Source organism: Clupea harengus, chromosome 7, assembly GCF_900700415.2.
Source record: "Clupea harengus chromosome 7, Ch_v2.0.2, whole genome shotgun sequence".
Classification (NCBI taxonomy): Eukaryota; Metazoa; Chordata; class Actinopteri; order Clupeiformes; family Clupeidae; genus Clupea; species Clupea harengus.
This window is the reverse complement of record NC_045158.1, coordinates 20620843-20646164: the sequence shown is the minus strand read 5'-3', so window position 1 is coordinate 20646164 and position 25322 is coordinate 20620843. Positions and strand designations below refer to the sequence as shown.

The window sequence follows — 25322 nt, the reverse complement described above, 5'->3', positions numbered from 1 at the left end:
TGTGCATCCATCTTAACATGTGCAGATGTAAAAAGGTTTATGGCCAATTCAGATTGATGTGGATTTAGAAAATAACAAATGAAACAAAGATGGTCAGTTTAGCAATGCTGTCATTCAAACTACCATCCCAAGTCAAACTAGTTTACCCTGTGGATCCTCCTAGTGTCCTGGCCTGTTTTCCGGTTCCTGTAATCCTTGTCCAAACCCCGCAGCACTGTGTGTGTGTGTGTGTGTGTGTGTGTGTGTGTGTGTGTGTGTGACCATAGAGAAGTGCTGATCTGCTTTGATATGTATTGAGTGTAAAGACAGACGTAAGAGGAAATTATACAGAATATTTTTGTTTTGAGGGTTCTTTAAATATACTTTCATTTTTAAGGGTCAACTTCACAGGAAAAAAAGAAGCTTAAACTGACCTAAAGTTGGAATGAATAAAGATGATTATACACAGCTAGTGGAAGTGTTGTCATTTTTTTATTATTACCTCGAAACCAGCCCTCGGCACGGCCGTAACTTGCTTGGTCAGTCATATCTCAACCCTGGTGCTGAGAAACCGAGGCCCTGGGTAGTATGTTATGGTCATCGGTGCCTTGTGAAAGTGGTAGGTGCCATCATCAGTGCTTTGTGAAAGTGGTAGGTGCCATCATCAGTGCTTTGTGAAAATAGTAGGTGCTAGTGGGTAAGTATCTATTCGAAGAAAATTAGTCAGGTGATGAGAGAAGCAAAAATGAAAATATCCATCAAGCAGGCTTTATGAACGGAAACTTGCACTCTAACAAAGCATCATCATATCCTATCAGGAGTATTGTACTGGTCTCACTGAGTTTCCTCATTCAGATATCCAGCAAGTTAAACACCACCACAGAATAAATCTTGGATACCGAGGGTGTTGAGCTTGTGTGCCTCCGTGACCCTGAAGACTATACCGTCGGGGGTTATACCCCTGGCAGGTACTACCAAGCTAGGCAGTTTTCAGGCTAGAGGCCAGTCTAAAAGCAGCATTGCTATCACCCATTGGCAGTAGGATGATTGGATGAAGATTGGGCCAATGTATTTGTCATACATATGAATGGTGTTTCTGCCTATGCCAATTAGGACATATTCAATAAGTGTAGAGCTCATGTGCATATTCAAATTAATAAAAAAAAAAAACTTGTAATACAAATCTATGCAGGAGTGTGCAAATAAGAGTGCGGGATAAGAGTCTGTGTTGGGGGGCGGGGTTCCCGGGCCTTGTTGATGAGGCCAACCGCAGACGGGAAGAAGCTGCTCTGGTGGCGTGAGGTTTTGGTACTGATAGACCGCAGCCTTCTGCCAGAGGGGAGTGTCACAAGGAGTTTGTCCAGGGTGGGAGGGGTCGGCCATAATCTTCCCTGCACGCTTCAGGGTCCTGGATGCATACAGGTCCTGGAGAGATGGCAAATTGCAGCCAATCACTTTCTCAGCAGAACGAATTACACGCTGCAGTCTGCTTTTGTCCTTGGCAGTGGCAGCAGCGTATCAGATGGTGATGGAGGAGGTGAGGATGGACTCAATGATGGAGGTGTAAAAGTTCACCATCATTGCCTTTGGCAGGTTGAACTTCTTCAGCTGCTGCAGGAAGTACATCCTCTGATGTGCTTTTTTGGTGAGGGAGATGATGTTCAGCTCCCACTTGAGGTCCTCCTGGGAGATGATGGTGCCCAGGAAACGGATGGACTCCACACTGTCAACTGGGGAGTCACTCAGGGTGATGGGGGTGGGAGGGGCTGGGTTCAGGGGCTTCTGAAATCTACAACCACCACTGTTTTCAGCTCCAGGTTGTTCTGTCCACACCAGGTCACCAGATGATCAATCTCCCACCTGTAGGCAGACTCATTTGATTAGTGTATAGCTCATTTTCATATTACATTTTTTTTTCAAAGAAACTTGTAATACAAAATGTTTTACTTTTCATGGGTACTTTCCTTGTGTAAAGTTTCATTTTGATAGGAGTAAAGGAAAAAATAGCCCCATTGGGGTGTATTGTTGCCTGGCCTTATTGGCACACATCTCGGATTGATGAGAATTTAACATATTTCCTCAACTAGGATTTCTTAGGACTTTTATTATGTTGTTCTGGACACCTCATTGAAATGATCTATGCTGAAAAAAAATATATTTTACAATTAGTCTGTCGTAAAAGGCTACTTTGCCTGGACTATTACACCACTTGCAGCTCTAGTCCTCCGAATACAATCTAGGAATATGTACTGAACATGTGTAGGAGCATTACATGAGCATGGCAGTCACCTACATACAACTTGAGCTATACTACCAAGTGCTTCACTCTACATTGTGCTTAGTGTTAACATACATGGAATGGGTATGCTCTCAATTGTATAACATGGGAATGTGGATGTACAGCATTGTGGATGTTGGGCAAGTGACAGCCAATGATATGGGTCAATATGGACATGTGATCCATCCACATATAACCTTGTGTGCGCATTAATAAATTCTCTTTGGTTTCCCTTATGGATGAAGTTCCCACAACTGTGTCTTCGAGCAGTTTATTCCTCCGTTTACTTTTTCATTCTGTAGGTTATACCAGTAACTGGGGATGCACGAGTCTCCGTGCAATTCAAATCTGACAACAGGTCATGGGCCCAGAATTGCCCGAAATGTTTGATATACCCAGAGATAGGCAATATAAAAAGTAAGGTCCACTTGGGCGTGAGCTAGCATAGGAAAGGATGGCTAGCAGGAGCAACAGAAAAACAATGGACAGATCAAGCAGCAGCCGTTGGTCTCGGCTACTTGTGGCAAATGATTTTGAAAGGACTGCCCGAATGGTTTAAGGCTTTAAGCCATTTACCATTCATGTTACTCAGAGTGATGAGACTATGTCTTTTGCGGCATTTAAAACAAAGCTCACAAGCACAAGAAACATCAGAACAAAAAACAGTCAATTACTCATTTAAATATCAGAACAAAAGATATGAATTGCATGCAACAAAGTTAGGATTCATTTGTTTGTCTGCACTTAAAAGCATGCCATAAAAGAGGAAGAGAGAGATGAGGTTATGAGGAACAGGCAGAATATAGAAAGGCGACAGTTCAGAAGGCAGATGAAAAAAGGCCAAAGTCTGTGGTGGAGGGATAAAGATAGCCAGAGACACAGAGAGTTAACTTTGCACAGTAGAGACTGTAATGATATTTATTGAAAGCAAAAGAAAAAAGACAAAATAAAACAAAAAGAAGCTCAACAACTTCAACAATAGTAGAATAGTAGAGATAATACATTCGGAAAACGAATTCCTCAAGTAAATACATTATGCTTCCGTACAAATATGATCTTTTTATTGAACATTATTAATTTTCCAAAGAGTAAGCAAATCACAGTGATCACTAAGTAAACAGATATTAGTTTCATGTTTTAGTATTTTATATATATATGCAATTGATTGAAACCCAATTTAAACATTCAGGATAGACACATGTGTTCAGGTGAGCCCTGATGAGGAAGTGACTAGAGCACATGTCAAACGCAAGGCCCGCGGGCCAGATCCGGCCCGCCAAGCGATTTCATCTGGCCCACTGGCTCCTCAGAATGTTGCAAAAAGTTCCATTGATTCGAATGAGCCACGGTGTAATTTTGTTTGGCCCGCCAGATAATATGTAATGTCTATCAGAGCTGGTCTGCCGCGGCCACCGGTATGTCGCATGCACCACTAATACTGCAAGTCCCACATTGCACTGCCACCGTGTTGGTAGCCTACGTCAATTTACACGCGCAAACGCGAGGAGGAGCGTGGTGGGAGGCAGAATATATGTTTACCGATGTAAAGGGCAAACCTGTTTGTCTTGTGGGCAGAGCCGATGTGGCTGTAATGAAAGAATATATTTAAGACGGCACTATGAAACGAAACACCAAGACTAGTACAAACATCTGGACATGAAACAGAAGCTCCAGAAGAGGAGTTGAAAAGAACCCTGGTGTCACAGCAGACTGTGTTCGTAAAAGCCAAATCACAAAGTGAGGTTGCTGTAAAGGCAAACTTTATTGTAGTAGCGGAGATCGCTAAAGAAGCCCAACCCTTTACCGAGGGAGAGTTTGTCAAGAACTGCATGATAAATGTTTGCGACATCGTGTGCTCTGATAAAAGGCAAGCATTTTTAAATGTGAGCCTGAGCAGAAACACTGTTGCTGATTGTGTATGTGACCTTGCCACCGATCTACAACAACAGCTGATGGGAAAGGGAAAAGATTTAATTGCATACTCCCTTGCTGTGGATGAGAGCAGCGACACATCTGATACTGCCCAGCTGTCAATCTGCATCCGTGGAGTGCCTTATAGAGGAACTTTTGGGATTTAAATCAATGCATGGCACACTAAGGGGAAAGATCTCTTTGAAGAGGTATCCAAATGTGTAAATTAAATGGGGCCGCCTTGGGTCAAACTTGTTGGACTGACCACAAATGGAGCTCCTGCGATATGCAGAAAAGAGAGGCATAGGAAATGAATGCCAATGATGTTTATTTTATTTAGAAATTTGATCTCTGTGTTTATAGACAATAACTAATAGGCCTAAGATTAAGTCTGCTTGTCCCAGATTCAATAGGCCTGTGTTAAACTTAAGTTCATGTTTACATATATCTTTTTTTTGTCCGGCCCCAGACTTGGACGGAGTTTTTAAATTTGGCCCTCTGTGTATTTGAGTTTGACACCCCTGGACTAGAGGAATGATTACAGCGCTGAACTGGTGGTGGAGGAGGAAGAGGAGGAGGGTGGAGCTGAACTGGGGCCAGTGGTGGAGGAGGAGGGTGGAGCTCTCAGCTCAGGAGAGCACAAAGATGGAGGCCACCGGCACCAGCAGGAGCAGGAGGTTCTTCCCAATGGTCCCTGCGCCGTTACACAGATCCTCCTCGCAGCAGTTTACTTTCAGTTGTTGTGCAACATTGCATAAAGCTTGAGAGCCACATGCCTTTGCGGTTCCCACAGCAGTGTCTGGAAGAAGAAAGAGATGTCCAAAAACAAGTTTTTTTGCAAATCAGTGACTTCAGAGAAACAAACCTATTGATTTAATATGTCTGTGTAGTGCCGCAGACTCACTTGATATCATACAGCGATCAAACCCTTGAGGGCAAGTCAATGGATTATCAGTGCATTGATCCCCAGCACAGTTGTAACACTTCAGGAAATCTAAAAGAATAAAGAAAAACAGTATCAATGTAGAAAACAGGAAAGCGATGTGATAGAAAGACCTACCTAAAGAAAAAATTATCAATTACCACTACTACTACTAGTAGTACAACTACCATAACTGCAATATAACAACAACAACAATACTAATAATAATAATAATAATAAGACTGTAGGTGGCTGGACACGACTGACTTTTGTTCTCTTTTGTTCTTATGAAATCTGATTCCAAGTAGGACAAGTGGGGTTTGCATATTCCATGACATGACCACAGGGGAGATAGTACGAGGTGTTAAACTGTGCCACAGGAGAGACAGTAAGAGGTGTTAAACTGTGCAGGGGGATAGTAAGAGGTGTTAAACTGTGCCACAAGGGAGATAGTTAGAGGTGTTAGACTGTGACACAGGAGAGACAGTAAGAGGTGTTAAACTGTGCAGAGAGATAGTAAGGGGTGTTAAACTGTGCCACAGGGGAGATAGTAAGAGGTGTTAAACTGTGCCACAAGGGAGATAGTAAGAGGTGTTAAACTGTGACACAGGAGACTGTAAGAGGTGTTAAACTGTGCCACAGGGGAGATAGTAAGAGGTGTTAAACTGTGCAGGGAGATAGTAAGAGGTGTTAAACTGTGACACAGGAGAGACAGTAAGAGGTGTTAAACTGTGCAGCCATCTATGCTGTAGTCTGTGCCCATGTTATGGAATTAAAATATATGTGGGAATCTACATCATAAATGTATTTTCATACTCACATACCAAAATATACAGAAACTGATATTTAAAGAAAATGGGTTTAACCTAATGGCTCTGGCTTTGAATAGCAAATGGACAAAGACATACGTATACACATATTTCTTCACATTCAATATCTCATTGTCAAAGACGTTAAATCTCAAGAGTTTGAAAAAAAAGACACAAATATATAGTGCCTGACACATAATACCTCAAAAACAACGATCTGAACAGCAAATCAAAAATCTCTCAAAAACGCATTCCCTTTTTCATGCGCGTACATGACTGAGTTCCTGTTGTTTGTTCAGCTCTGGCTGCTCCGGTACTCAATCTCATCTCTGAGCTGTTTGAATTCACCAGTCAGACAGTCCATTACTAAACCTCACCAGACAACAAACAGGACCCAACAGGTGCACCCAACTGGCAAAGACCTTAGACCATGTCTCTAAACTGCATCTCATCAAAGACCTTAGACCATGTCTCTAAACTGCATCTCATCAAAGACATTAGACCATGTCTCTAAACTGCATCTCATCAAAGACCTTAGACCATGTCTCTAAACTGCATCTCATCAAAGACATTAGACCATGTCTCTAAACCGCATCTCATCAAATACATTAGACCATGTCTCTAAACTGCATCTCAACAAAGACCTTAGACCATGTCTCTAAACTGCATCTCATCAAAGACATTAGACCATGTCTCCAAACTGCATCTCATCAAATACATTAGACCATGTCTCTAAACTGCATCTCATCAAATGCCATTTCTTAAACAGGGGTGTTTAACGGCCATGTTGAGAACGCCATGCCTCACCTGCAGTGGACAACACGCTGGCCAGTACAAGGGCTATCTTCAGAGACATCTTGAGAGGTTTTGACAGCACAAGTGTGGTACTGGTCGGGGGCCAAGCGGGTAAGATCTTGTGGGTGAGATGTAGGGTGATTTCACTGGTGAGGTGGGGAGGAGAGGAAGGGGTTGTCGCTTCTGTAGAAACGAATCGCAGCTGTGGGGCTTACAGAGAAGGGGAAGTGGTTAGATGAGATTTGCCTTCTGGGGCAAGGCACACACACACACACACACACACACACACACACACACACACAGAGAGAGAGAGAGCCTGCTAGTCGCGCTCTCAACATAAAAGCACATACACACACACACACACACACACACACACACACACACACACACACACACACACACACACACACACAGGGAGAGAGAGAGCCTGCTAGTCGCGCACTCAACACAAAGGTCTTCACATAACAGCCAGTGGTTTTTGAAATAGAGTGACCTTGGACCTTTGTTTAACCACAGTAGCAGGGGCTACTTTCTTGTAAAATGGTGTGATAATTAAAAAAGAAACTTTTCTAAAAGCACTGCCTCTTTTTTAAAACTCCACTTTAATTCAGCAATATACTTTCATGCATGGAACATTAACAATGCTGGGTTACCCCAAATATGGCAAAAAAGAGTATCCTGTATGGTTTTAAATGTGACTTTGTTTAACACACACTTACACACACACACACAAATTGGTGAATCGTCAATACATTGTTGTAAATAAGTAATTTTCTTCTGACCTCTTTAGGGTGAAATGTTGATGATAGCTGTGACACACACACTCACACACACACTCACACACACAGACACACACGCTCACACACACACACACACATGCTCACATACACGCTCACACACACACATGCTCACACACACACACACATGCTCACACACACACACACACACACGCACGCACACACAGACACACACACGCACACACACACACGCTCACATACACGCGCACACACGCACATGCTCACACACATGCTCACACACACACACACACACACACACACACACACACACGCACGCACGCTCACACACACGCAAACACACACACATGCTCACACACACACACGCACGCACAAACAGACACACACGCTCACACACACACGCACACACGCTCACATACACGCGCACACACACACATGCTCACACACACACACACACGCACGCACGCTCACACACACACGCACATAAACTTGACTCAGGCAGGGAAAAGCCACGCTAGATACCTGAGCAAGAAGCCCTTTCCAGAGAGCCCCGTTGAGCACCACCTTGGTAACCGTGGGAAGAGAGAGTTGAAAAAGATAGTCTCTCTATCATTTAAAAGATAGTCTCTCTATCATTTTAAGGGTCTGATGAAAAGAGCAGATTGTCTTCATAACTGTTCTGCTACTGCCCCCTGCTGGACAAATGTCTTCACACACAGGTTGGATAGTCCGTTTGTATTCGGCAAATCTTTTTCTTTTATTATCCATAATGCCCTCAGTCAATTCATATAATTTGGTGTCGTGTGCTCTCTGTCCCCATCCATGTCACTGCAAACAGTCATCTGAATGTGAATCACTGAAATGTTTTTAAATTAGTTCATTTGAGGCCTTTAATGTACTTCAATGCTCGTGGTTATTTCCTCAGTACGCTCTTAATGTACAAGAAATTCACACCCAACATTTCTGAACTGAATGGAAATCGACACATTTGTGATCGCTGTTTTGGAACATTTAGTTACGTTAAGCCTTCCTCATGCCATCAATGAAAAACGCTCAATAACATATCGTCAATAATCATTGGACTTCGGTTTTGATATTTTGACAGGTGGAGGTATTTATGTTTTATGTAATGTTTTGGAATATTAAGCTACGTTAAGCCTTTTCATCACGTTATGCGCAAGGATGTCCTAAAGCTCCCCCTGGATTAGCCATAGCAGCCCCAAGAAAATAATGTTTAATTTATTATTGTTATTTAATTTCATCTTGCGTTATTTATTGTGTGATAATAATATTTCACTCACAAAATAAAATAATAACAGATTGAAATTAACAGATTGTTTTAGACACAGAGCAATCATTCTGTAATAACCTTTGACCCAATTTTTTACGTCGCACAATCTCGGACGGTTGAAGGAGAAAGCGAGCTAGTGCGCGGTAGTTTCAAGTTAACATCAACAATGCATCGGTTTTTTCTACCTAAATATCCACGTTTGAAAAAATCATTGAGCATGAACGCCCAGGTTGGTCCTAGAAGACCAATACTCCAGAAACATCCACCTCGCATGTTTGGAGTTAAACAAAGGTTCTATGTGATTATTGATGATTGTGAACTGAAATAATATATGCTTTTTTAACGCATATCTGACTCTGACTTTTTTTTTGTTTATTATATCTGCTATTCTAATTCGCCCTCTTTAGCTTTAAAATGAATTGAACTATTTGTGTTTAGTTTAATTTCACTCTGTCTGACATGCTGGTGGTGATCTAGTGGTCACCTGGCGCCCAACCTTGACCCCCATTGAAATAAGTGAAATAATTGGGATTGCGGAATCTATAACATGCTTCATGCATTTAGTCAGTGACGGTCGCAAATGAACGCGGCTATGTACGCGTCCGTCGGAGGCAGCCTAATGATAATAATACAATTATTACAAATTGTACATTGCTTTTCATGGACCCAAAAGACGCTTTTGAGAGCAAATATGTAAACAGATGACAGACGATATGGTGGGGAGGTGTTGTAGTAGAGAACCCTCACCCTCATTTCAAAGCACCCTCAGTAGAACGCGGAGCTCCCCCATAGCACATGCAGAAAAAAATTCTTGGGTTTCTGTGAAAACACTGAATAGTCCTACCTGTCAGTATTTAGTATTTACTGGCCTCCCAAAAAAAAACAACTGAGAGACTTCAGCTCATTCAAAACTCTGCAGCTCGGCTATTAACCAGAACCAAGAGGAGAGAGCACATTAGTCCAGTTTTAGCTGCTCTGCACTGGCTTCCAGTAACTTTTAGAATTGACTTTAAGGTCCTTCTCCTAATATACAAAGCCCTTAATGGGCTAGGACCAAGTTACATTGCAAACTCCCTAGTCAAATACTTGCCCTCAAGAACACTGCGATCATCGAATGCTGGTTTATTGGAGGTTCCCAGCAAAAGCCGTAGGAAAATCGGGGACGCAGCATTTGTCAATTACGCCCCAGTGCTATGGAACATACTGCCTATAGACATCAGGGAAGCCAGCTCGCTTAACATCTTTAAAAGAAAACTAAAAACGTACCTCTTCACATTAGCCTTTAACTAGCTACCACTTCGCACTATATATATATATAAATACTTTTAATTTAATTTAAATCTCTACTGGTGATATTAAGGGGTTGGATTAAATATATCCCTATAATTATAATTATAATTATATATATATATATTTTTTTGCACTATATCTTTGTTATGTTTCTTTGATGTCTATTTTTATGTGCATGTCATTTCTTTGTGCATATTATGTATTTGCTGTAAAGCACTTTGAGCTGCATTCTTTTGCATGAAAGGTGCTATATAAATAAAGTTTTATTATTATTATTATTAGGTTTCTGTGAAAACACGGAATGTTACTCCTACCTGTCAGTGGCGTAGCGGGGGTTTTGGCTGTGTCATGCCAAATAGTGTCCGGCTGCCAAATAAGGTCAGGGTGACGTCATATTGGCTTTCGAACGACTCTTGAGCGTCCGTTGCTATACCAACGCTAGCATTACCTAACCCGGAAACTTTTTGGCAGGGCTAGAGGAGCCTATTCGAAAAGCTCCGTTCTCAGTGTCCGAATACGCCGCATTAGTGTATTTATGCGTTTCTACATTTACCCGGGGTAATGTGGATGGGGCCTTAGTCACTAATGTGAGGTACTGCGCCCTTGTGTAAAACACATATTTGACAAAAGGAACGTCAGGGGAGACGAACTCAGGGAGGCTCAAGAGCTTGAAACTGAAACCAGACTGAAACAAGTTTCAACCTAAAAAAACTAATACAATGATGTACCTGATGAAAGTTCAAGCACCTAGCTTGCTAAAAACATGTTCATGGAAAACATTTCTATTATAGTAGGTTAGATCACACATGAAAACACAATCTCAACAACATACTGACTACGCAATGGTCACGGACATAGTAGCCTAAACAGTCCTGATACAAACTTAAATATTCATCCTTTAGGCTACTTAGTCCCTCTCTGTCTGATCAATTTACACAATCCTTATATTCTCACCTTCTGTTGAATTAACTTCTCTTTCGCTGCAAATATGTTGTCTCGAACAAAATGTCTGCCTGGAGTCTAACCTAGATCTGTCTGCCTCGTAAAAAGACAAATTCTATCCTCTGGCTAATTCCAGACGTCTCAGACCTGACTAAGCATGTTGCTTCTTGTCCTAATTCTGCACTCTTCCCCACCCGCTCTCCTCTCGTCCTCAGATGACCTGGTTTGAAATCTGCCAACCGTCTTTTCCTTTCATCCCTCCTCTCCTCCCCCCTCGTCTCTTCTCCTCCTCCCCCCCTCCCCCTCCTCTCCTCTCCTCTGTCTGTTTTGGTCTGTTAGCAGACATGCTGCTGGCTCCCCCAGTGGCAGACAGTGATGGGGAGAGTGACGGCTCAGACCGGGTTCCTGTGCCCAGCTTCCAGAACTCCTTCAGCCAGGCCTTTGAGAAGGCCCTGATGCAGCTGGACCACGGGCCTCCAGCCACCCCTCAGCCTACTCCCATGCCAGGTGTGTGTGTGTGTGTGTGTGTGTGTGCACACACGCGTCTGTGTGTTAGTGCATTCATATGTGCGTTATTGTTTGTGTGTGTGTGTACCACAATCCTACTGACTTTTCTCCTGTGAGTTTACAGTTTGTGTAATTTAGTTCCATCATGTGCTTTTTTTGATATGGTGCACCTATGGCCAGTTTTAGATGTTAGTCTCTGGATCCATTGAGTCAAAGCCTAACTGACTAACTCTGTGTCCCTGTCTGAGGTTACTCTGTTTTTCAGAAGAGAAAGGGGGGAAGAAGAAAAAGCAGAAGCTTCTGTTCAGCACCTCTATGGTTCACACCAAGTAGACGACACCGTGCAGGCTTGCACACACACACACACACACACTCCTGATTAAGAAAACAATAAATGAAACAAAGAGGGTCAGTTTAGTAATGCTCTCATTCAAATGACCATCCCAAGTCAAACTAATCTACCCTGTGGGTCCTCCCAATGTCCTGGCCATTTTCCGGTTTCCGGTTCCTTTAATACTCGTCCAACCCCACATCACTATTGCTTTGTGTGTGTGTGTGTGTGTGTGTGTGTGTGTGTGTGTGTGTGTGTGTGTGTGTGTGTGTGTGTGTGTGAGGGAGAGAGAGAGAAACCATAGAGATGTGCTGACCGCTGATCTGCTATGCCATGTATTGAGTGTAAAGACAAACGTAAGAGGAAATTATACATAATATTTATGTTTTGAGGGTTCTTTAAATGTAATAAAAAAATGTAGGTCAACTTCACGTAATACAAAAAAAAAAGCTGACCTAAAGTTGGAATGAATAAAGATAATTATACACAACCAAAGGGAATATTGTCATTGTAAGACCTAGTCTTAGTAAGCTTAGATTCTCAAATGCTCAACCAGCCCTCGGCACGGTCGTAATTTGCTTGGTCAGTCATATCTCGACACTAGTGCTGAGAAACCGAGGCCCTGGGTAGTATTTTAGGGTCACCAGTGCTTTGTGAAAGTGGAAGGTGCCAGTGAGTAAGGATCTATTTGAACAAAAACTGATACATTTGCAGAAGTAACATCATGACTACACTGCCATACACAATATTCAGTATACTCTAATTATACACCAATTCATTTCCAAATTGTTGTTTCAAATCAGTTGATGAAAGAAAAACAAAAATGGGCAAATCAACCAGGCAGGCTTTATGAACGGAAACTTATGCTTTAACAAAACATCATCATGTCCCATCTTCTAGCAGCCTAGATGCTCCAATCAGATTATTTGTGTTTAGGAGTATCATGTGTATAATTTGCATCACAGTGTGGTATTATTACACATAAAGGTGTGGGTGTGGAAATGAAATATCACCCTGTTATCCCCTGATGTGGACTCTTCTGCACAATAGCAGCATCCTGGCTGTTGCCATGCACACCTCTGTCCTGTTTTTCCAACATCTGCTTGTGGTTTTGGTCATCCTGCTGCAGCTAGTCCTGCTGCCACCACTGCTGCTTTAGCTGTTCCTGCAGCTGCAGCTCCTGTAGCTGCAGCTCCCGCTGCCGCTCCTGCAGCTCCCACTGTCGCTGTCGCTGCAGCTCCTGCCTCCGCAGCTCCCGGTGCCGCTGCCGCTCCTGCAGCGGTAGCCGCTCCTGCAGCTCCCGCTGCGGCTCCTGCATCTGCAGCCGTAGCGGCTCTTGCAGATGCTGCTCCTGCCACCTTGGCTGCAACAGCTCTTGCTGCTCCAGCTGCCGCTGCTGCCGTAGCTGTTCCTGCAGCTGCCGTAGCTGTTCCTGCAGCTGCCCCTGCCGCTCCTGCAGCTGCTGCTGCCGCTGCAGCTGTAGCTGCTCCTGCCGCTGTTGTTGAAGAAGTTTCTGCATCTCTTCCAACTCTGGCAGCTCCTGCATCCTTTGTGGAAGCACCAGTAGTTTCTGCTGCAACTTCTCCTGCAGATTTCTGTGTGTAGCATTCAGTGCGTCACAGTTTTGCAAAACAGCTGTAAACTGGTCCAGATGCTTGCCATACTTTCCTGCCATGTGTTCATGGCTTTGGTCATTCTGTGAAAATGAACATCAGGAGATGTGGTCAGTTACACCTATTTCAAACCTGACCAGTGACTGAACTCTGCTGAGTGGGGCAAGCCTAGGCCATCCTTACAGACTGATAATAACTGAATATGAAACACAGCTGCCGCATAGTCAATAATTCATGTTTATACCTGACCTGTTTTAAGTCTCCCGTTTTAATGTCACACTGCTCCAGGAGTTTTTTGTCTTGGTGTCCAGGTTCCACCAGTGTGTGTCTCTGCAGGGCTGGAACTGTGTAGTGCTGCCTGACATGAGACTCACAATAGGAGGCAGTGCAGGTCAGACAGGATTTCACAGCTCTGAGTTTCTTCCCAGTGCAGAAATCACAGGCCACATCTCCAGGACCAGCGTAGCAGTGAGTAGGTAGAACAGGACTGAAATGCTGGAGCTTCTGGACCACTTCCGCTAAGGCTGAATTTGTGCAAAGTTCAGGAAGGGAGCTGTATGACTGTGAGCATTGGGGACAAGCATAGTGTCCTGCATGGATAGGCTGGGCCCAGTATGAGGTGATGCACTGTTTGCAGTAACTGTGCCCACAGGGGATGGAGACCGGGTCCTTCAGCACATCAGTACACACTGTACATCTGAAGTGGTCCTCTGTTAACAGACTGGCTATGAACTCACTGCAGAAACGAATAAATGAGATAAGAGTTAGATCAGAGTAATGAGCACTGGTGATTTACAACACACCCTGCATTACTCGACACACAAAACACAAGACCACACACAAAATCCAAAACCACATTTTGCCTCTATCTGCACAAGGTTAGTATTTTTCAATTGCTACTACACACCAATGTGGTGTAAAACAGTGTTTCTCAACCACTGGGCCGTGGCAATGTTTCAAGTTGTAGATCATTTTCCACGAAGAACTGATTTTTAGTTCAGGAAAATATTAATACAATTTATGATTGAAATTCAATGTTTTAAACACAATATAAACAGACAGATCATGAAAATAAAATCCTATCTTGTTCGAACTTTACAGCGTCATCAAGTTGAGGCGTTTAGTTAGGCTAATGTTCTAGAACATTTTTGAAGTTTCTCAAGCGAAAGAATGACAGCACTGGTAATATCAAACTACTGAAAACTACTAAAATTCAGAGTAAATACAACCCTGATTATATTAGATTTGATTTTGTGAATGGAGGTGACGACGTTGAGCCCAGAACGCAGTGTGTCGAATGCGCTTTAACGCTGTCTAATGAGGCGCTCAAACCTTCAAATTTGAGGCGACGCGACATCCAGCATTCGCTGAAAATCTGGTGGAATATTTCAAAAGAAAAGAAAACGGACTTCAAATACAAAAGAAGACCATTTCGACATGGGCTAAAACATCGAAGAATGCTTTGAAGGCAAGTTACTTGGTAGCTAGACGTGTGGCACAGACCAAGAAGGCCTTTACGAGCGTGGAGGAAGTGTTTCTGCCAGCTGCGGTGGATATGTGCCGCTAGATGATTAGTTAATGTCTTACAACAACAGAATAGCAATATTTCTGGTTCCATCACATGACGCTAGCAAAACCATTGTTTCCTATGGTACGGCGCGCCTTTCGTGTACGCATTTTTCTAGCGTTTTTTCGGCGCGCTTAAAAGTACAAATATTCTTAACTTTTCAGTGCAAGGCACGGAGGCGCACAGCTCATCAATGTCACACTCGCCCCATTTGGTTGCGCCTGCGGCTGTTTTGCCTGCCGCGCTTTGCCAAGGCGTTTTTGAAGCGTCTGCGTTTTTAGAAACTTGGTTCACAAGAACTGTGGCAAGCAGGAAATGTTTCCCTTTTTCCAACCAACAGGTCTTAAATGCACTGTCTAGTCTCTTTCAAGTGATTTTATACAACACCATTCAACTTCCTACAAAATTGCATTCAATTATTTGAAGACGAGAGAAAATCCAGTATGGAGATCAATCAGTGTGAGTGAAAGCACAAATGTGGAGTATGAATTATTTTGAGGAAGCACTTATTGTTTTAAAAATGTTCAGAAATGTTTCAGGAAATGTGCCAAAGCAGCTGAGAAAACTGTAAGCACCGTTTTTAAAATCTAGTGAAATTGACTTTGTCATGTTGAAATGTATAACAGCAATTCTCATCAACCATTTCCAGTCTCCATAAAATAACTGCGGAGCTCACCTTGAATCAGGTGTAAATTCTTCTTTGAAGATTATTGGTGTAAGCATGGACCTTAAAGACACACAGCTGGGTGCAGGTGACTCTGATCTCTCCTGCTTCACTCTAAAATCACAAATATGAAAACATAATTATCATCAAAAGCTTGTATAGCAGAAGCAAACTTTCTTCAATATCAAAGAAGATTCATTTTCACCATAAAATATTGCCTAAAATAAGGGATTAAAACTTCCTACAAAAAGCATTCAATTATTTGAAGACGAGAGAAAATCCAGTAAGGAGATCGATCTGTGTGAGTGAAAGCACAAATGTGGAGTATGAATCATTTTGAGGAAAGCACTATTTGTTTTAAAAATGTGCCAAAGAAAGAAAACTGTAAGCACTGTTTTAAAATATAGCAAAATGAACTTGTAGATGGCATGAAGAATTTATGATAGCAATTTTTATCAACCACATTCCAGTCTCCATAAAAGAACTGCTGAGCTCACCTTGAATCAGGTGTAAATTCTTCTTTGAAGTTTAGTGGTGTAAGCATTGACCTTAAAGACACACAGCTGGGTGCAGGTGACTCTGACCCCTCCTGCTTCACTCTAAAATTACAAAATATGAAAAGGAATTATAGCAGAACCACACCTTTTTAAATATCAATTTCACTATCAAATATTCAGGTGATTATTAAGCCATAGTTTTGGAAGTATTCAAGTTCTCACTAGGTCAAATGTATACTTCCAAAATGATTAAATACTGACTGCAAATATATTTGTGCTTGAGGAGTTTGTGCAAATATGTTTAACCCTGCAGCTTTTGTCGTGGTACTTAAAGGTGTAGGATAAAGGATTTAGGGTAATCTATTGGCAGAAATAAAAAATACTCACTATTATGTTTTGATTAGTCTATAAATCACCTGTAACTATGAACTGTTGTATTGTCATTAGCTTATAATGAGCCTGTCACAAACTGGAGACTTCAAATAAGAAATAGGATGCAAACGCTCAAAGTGTTTTACTTAGATAAATCAAAGTGCCACGATGGGCAAACAAGGCAAAGTTCACAGGACTGGAGTACACAGTACGTCTTGCTGATCACAAACAATTACACACAAAGACAAAGGAAAAGTCCAAGGCTTACATAGGAGCTCAATGAATACTACAGGTGAGAACCAAACATGGAGGGAAAACTAAGGTGTGAGGGAAATACTAAACACAGGGGAGGATCAGACTGGAGTAGCATATGGAGCAAGAGCAGGAACCCGGACTGGAGTTGGAGCAGGAACAGAGGAGCGTGCAGCATTAGCTTAGAATGAGGCCTTTGTATCTACTTAGGGAGCGGGTCCTCTTCCACGGAGTCCCGCCCGTGTTTCTATAGTAGCTCACAACTATTTGCCCTAGAAATCTGCATTCTCTTCTACAGAGGCATAAACCTGAAAACAGGTCTCATCAGTCTTTATGATGACAATAGATTAGTGAATAATTCCTCAGCTCACCTTGAATCAGGTGTGAATTCTTCTGTAAAGTTTCCTGGTGGATCCATTGACCGTAAAGAGAGACAGCTGGGTGCAGGTGACGCTGATCTCTCCAGCTTCACTCTAAAATCAACAAAAATATATGAAAAATAATGATCATAAAAGCTTGTTCTAGCCAGATCCACACATTTGTTTAGAATATCAAAGACGAATTTTCTATATCAGAAATGACTTCATAATTAAATTAGAATGGTTGGATGTTTCAGGTGATGTTCCAGATAATTCTTATGGATAGTTCAGGGTCAAACGTATTCTTCCAAAAATGTTTACAGCATTATCATGGAGTTTTGATCCAACAATAGTGAGTTAACTACCCAAAGACAGCTCAGATCATGTCAACTTCACCCTTTAAGGGCTTCGGGGAACTCCATACTGTAGCGATCTCACAAATTCAGGCATATCCTTGGCTCTCATGATGTCTTTAACCCTCACAGTACATACCTTCATCACAAACACAATATCTGCGGACTTAATCTGCACATAATCAGACTGACCTTGGGATGGACAAAGGAAAATCACACTGAAGTGTAGAAATTGACACTGACTCCCATATCGCTATCTAAAATACACATTAGACATTAACATAAGAGGGAAACACTACTAGAATTATAAAACCGAATATACAGAATTTCCACCACTACAACACCGGGGAGGTATGTCACATAACAAGCACTAAACCCAAAATACAGCAATCACACGTACATCACTCCTGCGACACGCCCCTATTCTCCTGCCTTTACAATAATCTCAGTGTGTAGCCTCAACCACTAGATGCCACTAAATCCTACAAATTGTATCTTTAAATTCATCATGGAGGTTCTACCCTCTAAAGATACAGCAGTTTGATTCTCTCTACATATACTCTCCTGCCTTACAATACTCTCTCCATACTCTCTAGATTATAGGTCTACAGTGGAGAGAAATATGCATGCGTATGAGCATGTTTAACCATAGCAACAGAGGAAAAGAAATACCGTATTTTGCCCTACACATTTGCATCTCTTTTAAGAGGCATCAACCAGTTGCGTAATGAACCACGATTTACCATTCATTTATCTTATTTATTCAGATTTAAACTTTAATCAAAATTGAAACAGGTCTCATCAGTCCAATGTTAAAACTCTGCATTTAGTGAATATTTTCTCAGCTCACCTTGAATCAGGTGTGAATTCTCCTATAAGGTTTCCTGGTGGATCCATTGACTGCTTCACTCTAAAATCAAAAAATATAAAAAATAATGATCATCAAAGCTTGTTATAGCAGGACCGTACTTTAAAAAAAATAATAGAATAACATTAGGATGGTTGGATGTTTCAGGTGATTCTTATGAATAATGGTGATTCTGGGTCAAACTAATACTTCCAAAAATGATTCAAGCATCATTATGGAGTTATGGAACAGTAGTGAGCTAACTACCCAAAGACAGGTTAGATCATGTCAACTTCACCATGTCAAGGGCTTCAGGAATTTCATACTGTAGGCCTAGCGATCTCACAAAATCAGTCTTTGGCTTTCATGACGTCTTTACAAATACAATATTGCAACTGCAGTGAACTTATATACGCAGATAATCAAACTGACTTGGGGTGGACAAAGATGCTAAATTAAAGATTAAAGTCAACTAATGTGAGGGACTGCCTCCTTGTGTTCTTTGATTCTAATTTATCGTGCACATGAAATAAATATTTGACAAAAGAACGTCAGAGAGACGAACTCAAGCAAGGCTCAAATAATGCAACTGTGGCCAGACTTGAACAAGTTTCCACCGAAAATACTAATACAATTATTTATTTGATTAAAATTCAAGCAACCTTGTTAAAAACATATTTACGGAAAAAAGGCCTATTATGGTAGATCACACATGAAAGCCCAATCCCAACAACATACTGACTACGCAATAGTAGCCTAAAGTTTAGGCCCTAAACAGTCCATACCATGAAGCCAGTAGTCCTACTACAAACCTAAATCGTCATCCTTAAGGCTACTTAATCCCTCTCTCTCTGATCTATTCAATGCTGATATTCTCACCTACTGTTAAATCAACTTCTCTTTCGCTGCAAATATGTTGTCTCAAACAAAATGCTCCCCGGGTCGTAGCTGTAATGAAAAGGTTTCGGTTTCAGCGTCTGACCCGCCCGCTGTCGCTACCGGATGGTAGTCCTCTACCGGATAGTAGTCGCGCATCAATCAATCGCACCCGATCAATCGCTACCCGATGGTAGTCGCGCACATCACTGTCACTATAGACAGCGGAATACAATCGCTGGCTAAAACTGATGGAAGTTCGCGAAAGACGGTATACTTTAAGAAGTTTGGTCATTGTATACAGCTGTAAGTTCTTAACGTTTGTATAATAAAGAAGTTAAAGATATACTGGATATCCTCTTTTGTTCTCCCTGTCAAGTTCTATTGGCTAGCACATCAATGCTTTATTTGTTTCACCTACTGCTATATTTTCTCAATCAATCAATCAATCAATCAATCAATCAATGTGTTTATCAAGAGGGACAGTGTACTTTCATGAACATTAAAATGTAAATGCACCCAAGTATAGCCAAAAGGCTCATTTCCATTGGCAGTACCCCTACCAGAGTGAAAAAGGCTATACAACCTAAAAAAGGCATTAACGTATATCAAACATAACATTGACAATAAATAAAAAAAATAAGATACAATAAAATAAAATACAATCCCGATATACAAGTTCTACTGCTTACCCACTAGTGATCACATTTTTGGTTATTTATCAACCATGTTTTGAGATTACTTTTAAAACAGTTGAATGAGGTTGATTCTCTAATGTTCTGAGGGAGATGGTTCCATTCCCGGGCTGACCTAACTGAGAAAACCGAAGGAATATCACAGTCTCCTCTTGCTGCCCCTCGAGTAGCACTGGTTGCTGCTGTTCTAAACTTGACTAGGCTGCATAGTGGTGGGGGGGGCCAGGTTAAACCGGATTTTGAACATTAAACAGCAATTCTTAAATGTGATCAGGTTGTCCCAACTTAAAAGTCTGTACTTATGAAGGACTGAACAGTGATGGTGTGACTTAGGTTTTTTGTCAAGTATTTTGAGAGCCTGTTTGTAAAGAGACATGACTGGTTTAAGGGTAGTGGAGTTGGCAGTAGACCAGGTGGGTAAGCAGTAGTTAATGTGAGATAAAATCAGCGAGAACATGTACATTTTAGCAGCCTCGGTGGACATGTGATTTCTAAGATGCCTAAAGTTGGCTATGGTGAATTTTAAATTGTTGCATATTTTTTTAACATGTTTTTTAAAAGTAAGTTAATTATCAATCAAGATACCAAGATATTTGTATTCCTTCACAATCTTGATTCTTTGATCAGAAATAAACACATCGGGTTCAGTGTGAGACTTTCTGGTTTTAGAAAAAAACATAGAAACGGTTTTGGAATTGTTGAGCTGAAGACAACATTTGTTTAACCAGTCAGACACATCAACCATGACCTTTGTAAGCCTAGCAGCGACCTCTACATTATTCTTACCCCACCCAAAGATCACAGTGTTGTCTGCGTACATCAGAACCTCACAGTCTTGGCATACGGATGGTAAATCGTTAATATAAAGACTGAAAAGAAGTGGACCCAGGATTGAACCTTGGGGAACACCTGTAGACAGATTTTTGAAGTCGGATAATACATTGTTTATTTTAACACACTGAGTTCGAGTTGATAAGTATGATTTGAACCAGCTGGATGCAGAAGAAGAGAAGTTAAACTGATCAAACTTAGACTGAAGTATGTTGTGGTTGACCCTGTCACTCACTTCTTCATAATACAAACTATTTGCCTTTTACCCTTACTCCGTCTCCACACTTTTAATAATTAAATATTATATTAAATGTACCCACATTATGCGTTTAGACAACCCCATATGTTGACGTTGAGCCTTCTGCCGTAAACCGTTTGTGTCTGAGCATGCGCCATGTGCGGAACTACCATCCGGTAGAGGACTACCATCTGGTAGCGACATCTACACCCTCACCTGTGGTAACCTCGTAAAGGTAAGTGGGAAAATACGGAAGTAAATTCCTCATTCGTCCGATTCGACATTACACAATAACTTTCACACATTAATGTTACTATTTACTGACTCCTGGTTATCAATACATACATTTTGCTATTCATATAATTCCAGCATGTTGGATAGTAAATAATAAGGGATATTTTTTCATTATCGCAGACTAATCCTTTTCACCATAAATTCATAGATTTAAAATGTTGTTTCATAATCAAGAGTATGGTAGAGTTCATGAGTATGGTATTTCTGAACTATTTAACGAATCAATTAATTAAGGTATTAGATGTAAGGTATTCAATGTTTTTTTAATTAATACAATGGGCCTCATTCTCGAACGCAGTTAAGAAGAATTTAGGAAGGAATTTCTTCTGAATTGGATTTAGGAAAACATTTGGCATTCATGAAAGTTTTCTCATCTGGGATTTGTTCTGAACTTCAGAAAACTTTCCGAACTCGAAATAGCAGTCGTAACCCCGTGGGCCATCTTGTGGTTTTTTGAGGAATCGCATTTAAGAAAACTCTCTGTGTAATGCTAAATTTATAGTCGTCCGTTTGGACGGAGACGGACACATAGCCACGCCTTGGCAACACCTTCCCCGAGGTAGAACGCCCATCCGAGCCCTTGGGAGAGCTGGACGGACACCGACGTGCACCTCTCGATTTTTGTAACTTTTCGGATACGAACGGATAGCGACGGATACCCCCTTGGCTGTGATTGGTCCGCTAAAGAAATAATTTCCAAACCACATCATTTCCGGAATCTCACATTTCCTGTTTCATTCCCTATCTGTTCCTATTCTGTTAAGAGAGTGGATCAACCCCACTTTTCTGTCAGAGCCAGCCGTATGTTAAGAGTGGCTTGCGAGTGCAAAGCCCTGTCAAACACAGCAGTGCCCCTCTGCACTGGCCACAGTTGGTCTTGCCCATTAGCCTCCCATTAATCTCCCAAACCATTGAGATATTCAAAGTGAAATGATGCATTGAATATCAACATTGACGACATGATTGACATTACACTGCAGACTGACTCATGCCCAGATAAATATGAACTCACGTCACCCCATCCCACAATCTGACGTCTATTGTAGTTTTCTTTAGATAGATGACCAGCAACATAGTGGACTTAAATCAGATGGGCTTCTCACACATTCTATTTTTTTTTAAACATTAGGCCATCTTTTTTATTTTGAGATGTAGTTTTTAAGAGTTGCTGTAATGGTGGATTGTTTGTGGGTAGGTGGGTGAAGTGTAGCAGTCAGCCAGCTGTAGATTTACCTTCCAGGACCCCTCTCCCACTTCAGTCAGTTGCACCTTAACAAATCTGTTGCCCCTGCAAGCCAAGTTAACGGCTGCCAGGTTTCCTAGTGGTTTTTTAGATCATAGTGTTAATGGCAGCCATCTTAACCTGAGCCATATTGCTTTTATGATAAACTAGATTGGAACATTTATCTCTGAAATGGTCTGTACCTCATCACTGTCCTGTACAACGTGATGGGTAGGCTGTTAAGTGTGTTTCTCAAACGTTAATGTTTTAAACGAAGTAGAATCAAGCAAGATTAATCTGGTTTTGCAATGCTTTTCACACCAACTACTTCAATACATGTGTTTTCCTTCTAGCCCAGTGTTCCTCTCTGTAAACCATCGAAACTCCAGGTCATAATTAGTTCTGGTCTTGGGGGACCCATCAGATGAGCTGGTTTTAGTTGTGCATCCATCTTAACATGTGCAGATGTGCAGCACTATTGCTGTGTGTGTGTGTGTGTGTGTGTGTGTGTGTGTGTGTGTGTGTGTGTGTGTGTGTGTGTGTGTGTGTGTGTGTGTGTGTGTGTCAGAGAGAGAAACCATAGAGAAGTGATGATCTGCTTCAATATGTATTGAGTGTAAAGACAGACGTAAGAGGAAATTATACAGAATATTTTTGTTTTGAGGGTTCTTTAAATATACTTTCATTTTTAAGGGTCAACTTCACAGGAAAAAAAAGAAGCTTAAACTGACCTAAAGTTGGAATGAATAAAGATGATTATACACAGCCAAAGGGAGTATTGTCATTACTTGTAATGACCTCGTAACCCGCCCTTGGCACGGCCGTAACTTGCTTGGGCAGTCATATCTCGACACTGGTGCTGAGAAACTGAGGCCCCGGGTAGTATGGTAGGGTCATCGGTGCTTTGTGAAAGTGGTAGGTGCCATCATCAGTGCTTTGGGAAGATAGTAAGTGCCAGTGGGTGAGGATCTATTTGAAGAAAAATTTAGTCAGGTGATGAGAGAAACAAAAATGAAAATATCCTTCAAGCAGGCTTTTTGAACAGAAACTTGTACTCGAACAAAGCATCATCATATCCTATCATCAGGAGTATTGTACTGGTCTCACTGAGTTTCCTCATTCAGATACTCAGCAAGTTAAACACCACCACACAATAACGGTGGGTGTCCACGGCACAAATTACATGCGTTAAATCGCATGCGTATAGTCGCCTAGGGGGCGTGGACAGAAAAATCACTGGCTGTAGCAAAGTTCAATAGTAAGTTCAGGTGCAGTGCTGCGCTAATGTAGCACATTAGCTTGTGAACTCCCCAAAAAATAATGATAGATGTTGCGGCAGTCAGTCATGGGCTGATTCATAATTTGTTAATTTATTCTATCTGATTCATATATATCAGCCAGTTAAATCACGAAAACGTTATATGTAACTTATTTAGCAGCTAGCTAGCTAGCGACTGTGTTTCCAATGGGTTTTCGGTTAAAGTGTTAGCGGCAAGCTAACCATAATAGTCGAGAGCTTCAGTTCAAGACCTACAATATTCTGTTTGACCTCACAGCATTCGTGTAGCATATAAACAACAAACCGAGTCGATTAGACATATAAAAAGTCGTGTAGATAACCTTTATTCACATCAAATATTTCCCAGTAAGAGAGTCCCGAGACGCCGCCATCTTGTTTCGATATTTTTGATTACTCCCAAATCACACACACGCCGAACTGATTGGCTCTCAGCATGCAGCAAATCGCTCTCATTTGCATAAAGTTAAAGAATGCCCAACTTTCTGCAGGCAGCAAAGACGAATTTTTCCTCAGTATGCAGCAAATCGCATCCATTCTATCCCAATGAGAGCAGCACGATATCGCATGCCGTGGACACCCACCGTAAGTCTTGGATGCCGAGGGTGAAGTTGAGCTTTATCATGTGAATGGTGTGAAACAAATACAGATACATACACCAATAAGTACAAGGTAATGAGAATTGTACAAATGCAGAGGATGGATACAAGCATGACTCATTTAGCCTACCAGGTAACTAAGTTAGGGTGACCAGATTTGAGTTTGTGAAAAAGAGGACACTTTGTCGCGGGGGAGGGGGCGGGGCAGTGTATAGCATGACCCCGCGACAAAGTTTTCACATCTTTTTCACATGCTGATGTCCTGTGCTGTTGTAAACAATGCAACGAGTGTAGGCGGCAAGGTGCTCAGTGTTGCCAGATTGGAAATGGCGAAGTATTGTACCAAAGGCTCAAAATGATCGTATTTGGAGAATAATTATCGTACATCTGGCAACTCTAAGAAGGCGGTCGACCAATGGCAGTTCTCTCTACAGTCAGAGCTCGTGCAAGAAGGTGGAACGTAAGGGAGATAACCTTTCCAAAACTTGTAAGGGCGTAATAACTAGTTTGTGAAAGACCCAGAGAAACACAAATATCCGAAGGCAAAATCCCGGAAGATTTTGGAATTCCTGCCGGACGCATTATTTAGGTCTCGAAAAGAGGACGTCTAGTCACCCTATGTAAGTAGCAAGGATGAACTGCTTTAGCTAGGTGAACCGATATTGTATGTATTCAACAGAAAATTCATTGACTAATATAACTTCATTATTAACATTTCACAGGTCAAAATGCAATAACTAAACATGAATATTTTTCACTGACAGGGAATGCCATCAAAGTTCAACGTAACGCAAGGCAGAAAAGGACTTCAGTTCTTATCAGCCCTCGCTTACACACACACAGAAGGCCGCCTTTTAAGCAGTTAGAAATGACAGCACTTAAGAATCAAAGACATACAGAGACAGAAACGTCATGTTTCAGCTCACAAAGGCATAT

General features: G+C 41.6%; 3 protein-coding genes across 4 annotated transcripts in view; 2 read left to right on the top strand and 1 right to left on the bottom strand.

Annotated features, from left to right (window-relative positions):
- Positions 1-447, top strand: part of rnf10 (ring finger protein 10) — a 12336-nt gene extending 11889 nt beyond the window's left edge. For both annotated transcript variants that reach the window (XM_031570799.2, XM_031570798.2), the window contains exon 17: positions 1-447. This exon is cut by the window's left edge and continues 1094 nt beyond it. The gene's annotated coding sequence lies outside the window, so the exon portion shown is untranslated.
- A 3169-nt stretch (positions 448-3616) lies between these two features.
- Positions 3617-11232, bottom strand: LOC116221115 (CD59 glycoprotein-like). Its single transcript, XM_031570803.2, has 4 exons — positions 10985-11232; positions 6707-6904; positions 5073-5162; positions 3617-4967 (listed from the first exon to the last, which is right to left on the bottom strand). Exons 2-4 carry the CDS (start codon positions 6753-6755, stop codon positions 4798-4800), a joined length of 309 nt encoding a protein of 102 aa, XP_031426663.1. The 5' UTR covers positions 6756-6904; positions 10985-11232; the 3' UTR covers positions 3617-4797.
- Positions 11233-11296: 64 nt separating this feature from the next.
- Positions 11297-11849, top strand: LOC116221117 (RING finger protein 10-like). The gene is made up of 2 exons (XM_031570806.2): positions 11297-11479; positions 11745-11849. The coding sequence occupies exons 1-2, from the start codon at positions 11317-11319 to the stop codon at positions 11810-11812; spliced, it is 231 nt and encodes a 76-aa protein (XP_031426666.1). The 5' UTR covers positions 11297-11316; the 3' UTR covers positions 11813-11849.
- Positions 11850-25322: the final 13473 nt, after the last annotated feature.